Source organism: Limulus polyphemus, unplaced genomic scaffold, assembly GCF_000517525.1.
Source record: "Limulus polyphemus unplaced genomic scaffold, Limulus_polyphemus-2.1.2 Scaffold4749, whole genome shotgun sequence".
Lineage (NCBI taxonomy): Eukaryota > Metazoa > Arthropoda > Merostomata > Xiphosura > Limulidae > Limulus > Limulus polyphemus.
In genome coordinates, this window is record NW_013670359.1 from 2,468 (window position 1) to 7,099 (window position 4,632).

At 33.8% G+C, this 4,632-nt stretch overlaps 1 protein-coding gene across 1 annotated transcript in view; it reads right to left on the reverse strand.

Moving 5' to 3' along the window:
- Positions 1–137: 137 nt before the first annotated feature.
- Positions 138–4,632, reverse strand: part of LOC106471636 (sushi, von Willebrand factor type A, EGF and pentraxin domain-containing protein 1-like) — a gene marked incomplete at its 3' end in the record, with an annotated part of 53,022 nt that continues 48,527 nt past the window's right edge. Inside the window, exons 9-11 of the mRNA XM_013932251.2 lie at positions 3,098–3,352; positions 903–1,003; positions 138–282 (exon numbers count right to left, since the gene is read on the reverse strand). Coding sequence (XP_013787705.1) covers positions 138–282; positions 903–1,003; positions 3,098–3,352 — 501 coding nt within the window. The remainder of the gene's footprint in view (positions 283–902; positions 1,004–3,097; positions 3,353–4,632) is intronic.

The following is a 4,632-nucleotide window of genomic DNA, read 5'->3' on the forward strand; positions in this document are numbered from 1 at the left end:
TAAGGCTTGTTTTGGCTTCTCTGGTGTATGAAACGTGAAGATATGCAAAAAGTACACTATTGTAAGCAATGTACAGACAAAACTCTTATTTTATTTATATAGATAGAAGAAGATAACACATAGGAAGAAATACTCACGTTTCACCTTCACTTTAAAGGTGCATTTGTTAGTGTTTCCTGACAAGTCACTAACTGAATATTTCACCTCTACTGCTTTTCCCCAAGAAAATAAATCTCCTGACTTTTTGTTTTGAATTGGAATTTGAAGTTTTCCCGAGTTATCCTATTAAAAAAAAAAAATTAACTTCATGGGCAGAGAATGTTTCATATTATATGCAAATTTACAATACATTATATAATACTATATATTTCCTACAGCTGACCAGTGTTATCATCGCAGTGGCTCAGTGGTAAATCTGACTTGAAGGCTTAAACCACTAAAAATAGAGTTTCGATATTTGTGGTAGGCACAGCACAGAGAGCCCATTGTGTAGCTTTATACTTAAGAATAAACATACAAAAGACCAGTGTCTACAGCTATACTTGCCTATTGAATAGAATACTTGGAATTCAAAAGAAAGTGACAATGAAATTTTTACCATATTCTGTTTGTGGCCATGGAACACTGTATTAGTTTTCAAGAAATATTTATAGCCCCCTTTTTTCCTTAAAGAAATACTGATATTCCATAATACTGGTTCGCTGCTGTGATATAATATTAATTATTCTGTTTTCAATTGGAAAGGTACAACACTTCATAGTTTCAGTTCTTAACCAGTAATCTGGGATGTTACTTATAACAGTTAAGAAAGCAACACCACATATATTCTATTATAATCTAATAAATGCAAGACATTCATTTAGACGAAATTCAAATTTTTGTGACATAAAGTAATGTAGTACCTCAAATTCTGGCTCATCCCAAAACACAGGAAAGTCTGATCTTTTTTCATGGGCAACTTCAATATCAGAAGGACAAGACTTAACTTGAGGTGGTTCCTTATCTGAAAATTTAAAAATGATAATTAACTCAAAACAAAAAATTCAATAAAGTTGTAACAAGGATTATAATATAAAATCACACCACACATTTCTAAATAATCTAATATCTGCATAAATGCATGTAGTAAGAAGTTCCATCTATCACAACAAATTCAGGCTTGAAGTACTTTTTTATTTCATAAAGTGTGACTTTAAGTTTTTAACACTTTTCATCCTTATCAATGCATTAATTCTAAGATTAGTAACAGGTTGGTTTAAATTTCACGCAAGGCTACTCGAGAGCTATTTGTGCTAGCCATTCCTATTTTTGCAGTGAAAGACTACAGCTAGTCATCACCACCAATTCTTGGGTTACTCTTTTACCAATGAATAGTGGAAATGACCATCATATTATAATGCCCCAATGGCTGAAAGGGCAAGCATGTTTGACGAGAAAGGGATTCCAACCTGCGACCTAACCTGGCCATGTTAAGATTAATAAATTAAACATAGATATATCAAATTTAGCTAAGTAATCTAACCAACAGTTATTTTATGGGTAATATAAACAATCAAATTCAGCTAACTGATCTAACTAACAATAATCTGATAGGTAATATAAACAATTAAATTCAGCTAAGTAACCAAATCAACAATAACTTGATAGGAAGTATAAACAATCAAATTTAGCTAAGTGATCTAACCAACAATAACTTGATTGGTAATATAAACAATCAAATTCAGCTAAGTGATCTAACCAACAATAACTTGATTGGTAATATAAACAATCAAATTCAGCTAAGTGATCTAACCAACAATAACTTGATTGGTAATATAAACAATCAAATTCAGCTAAGTGATCTAACTAACAATACCTTGATAGTGTTGCGTCAGCGAGGTCACGTGACTAGTATCACGCCACGTCCTTCTCGAACCTTCGTGAATTGTCGGGAGACTACTAGATTGGAGGTAGTCTGGTATATATAAGATGGTCACAACGTGACGGACAATGTGTAAGTGAATGAGTAATTGAATGTATGCAGACAGAATATTGTTGGCCACGTGAGATGTTCATTGTGGGTTATAGCGTTTGTTATAGAGCGACTGCTGAAATTAAGTGTATCGTAAAGTTGTACTCGGAAAGAATAAACCAGTTTTATTTAAGAAAGGACTTGTGTCGCTAAAGTTTCGTCTGAACAAATTTAACGGGAAATTAACTACCGAACGGAGACGTAACAATAGGTATTACTACATATTATGTCAGAACAGTCAGAAACAGACCAGTGTAAATGTTACATTTCCATTGGGGTATATATCATCCACAGCAATGTACAAAACAGCTCATATTCAATGTTGCCAAGGGAATTCCCGATCAATTAATGACTTCTTAAGGAAAATATTTTACATAAATGAGTTGTTCATCGACCTGAAGCCAGGTAACAAAAGTATACTCAATTGTATACAATCTGGAATCAGATGTAACTATTTTAATAGATGGATATGCATTTGTGGATGCATCTTGGGAAATTATACCATTAATGCCACACATTATAGGAACACATTTCCTGACCCTCTGTGTTGCCATATGCTAGTGAAATTGGCCCTGAATTCTGCCCAGCAGGTAATAATGCTTACTCTCCAATACAGATCAGAAATGCATGGTATGCTTATGGGAGACAACCACACTCCACCAATACATATAAAGGTAACTGTGAAACTGAAAGGAAATGTCATGAACCATATGTAAGTATAAGGCACGACCGATCCGATGTAGACTAGAGAGTAACAGGGAGGTGAAAAGCAAGAAGTTCATGTGTAGGTATTAGGTGAGATACTGATCAGATGTAGGCCCTAGTATAACATGGAGAAGTAAACTTAGAAGACTTTAAGGAATTTTCATTTTAAAAATGGTTTTTGTATGCTTTTTAGTCAACACTAAATCAAAACACACCTCACGTCCATACATTCAAGTTTTAACATTATTAACTAATCAATAAATATGTTTTTGTATTAAATATCAGAAAATGTGTATGAATCTTTGGGGCTACATATAGTAGTTATACATATAGAAACTTCTTCGAATACTCACAAGCACTTGTACTGACTTCTAAACGTACCTTTAATTATAACAGAAAATGAACAAGTTGACGATAATTCAGCATGGTCCACTGCCTGATATACAACCTTTGTCTTGCCAATTTGAAAGTGATGGGGTGGTTTGTGTACATGTGGTGGATGAATGATTTGAACTTCTTTCAGCTGCTTATTGTCACTGGCAGTTGGAAGTTTCCAGCTAAGATAGGCTGTTGGTTTGTGGAAATCCGTATTATAAACATAATCCTCCGGGCACGTGATGTTTGGCGGGGTTGCATCTAAAGATATATGAAAGATTTTAACCAATATACAATATGCACATTCTCTTTATAATAATATGAGGTAAAAATATCGTTATTAGATATATTTGTACATCCAGACTGATAACTAAAAAGGTTATTTTAATAACTTAAAAGACTTTCTACGTGTAATACAACATATACAATATAAAATAAAAGGAAAATATTGAAATAGTTTAAATACTTTTTATTTGATTTACTCAGTTATTCAACAGGTGGGACTTTTCATAAACAACTGTATGACAGTCACCATGAGTCAACATCTTTAACATTCTGTCTATCAGAGCAAATACTCCAACTGTAGCAAACACGCTGTAGAAAAAAATCCTTATGTTATTAAATAACAAGGAAGAAAAACACTTTTTATTTGATTTAATATTCTCTCATCCAACACTTTTCATTAAGAACTGTATGGCATCACCGTGAATCAACATACAACTGGTAAAAAAAAAAGAGAGAAAATTCTTAAGTTAATAAATACCAAGAGGAATAAAAAGATTATATCCATTTGATTTTGAAATAACCAACTGATAAATTGGTGCCAGTTAGCTACCCGGATATTCAACAGGAAATGAGGTCGATCTTCACACAGTTATCAAACTAGGAATGCTGGCAATCAACTTAGTTTTATTCTTTGTAACGAGTTTACTATAGTAGTGAAGAGTGAAATTTCACAATATAAAGAAATGTTTGTTTGTTTTTTGTTTTGTTTTTTATTTCGCACAAAGCTAGACGAGAGATATCTGCGCTAGCCGTCCCTAATTTAGCAGTGTAAGACTAGAGGGAAGGCAACTAGTCATCACCACCCACCGCCAACTCTTGAGCTACTCTTTTACCAACGACAAGTGGGATTGACCGAAACATTATAATGCCCCCATGGCTGAAAAGGCGAGCATGTTTGGTATAACAGGGATTCGAACCCGCGACCCGCAGATTGTGAGTGAGCACCCTAACCACCTGGCCATGCCAGGCCTATAAAAAAATATTAAGTAGTATAAGCAGCAAACCAGTTTTTATTTCTGCCGTCTACTGAGTTTTGTTTACTAGGCCGTAATAATATCGGTTTACAAGTTTTCTAATATCAAATATTAATAATAATAATAAAATGACTGAAACTTTAGGTAGTCCGACGAGGAGAGGCAAACTGTACTAATGAATCGGAACTAGCCATTGAGAAATGTTAACAGCATACTTACTATGTATACTGAACCGCAAAAGAAACGTCGCAGTAATTAGAGGAAAAAATGATACAAGAATGA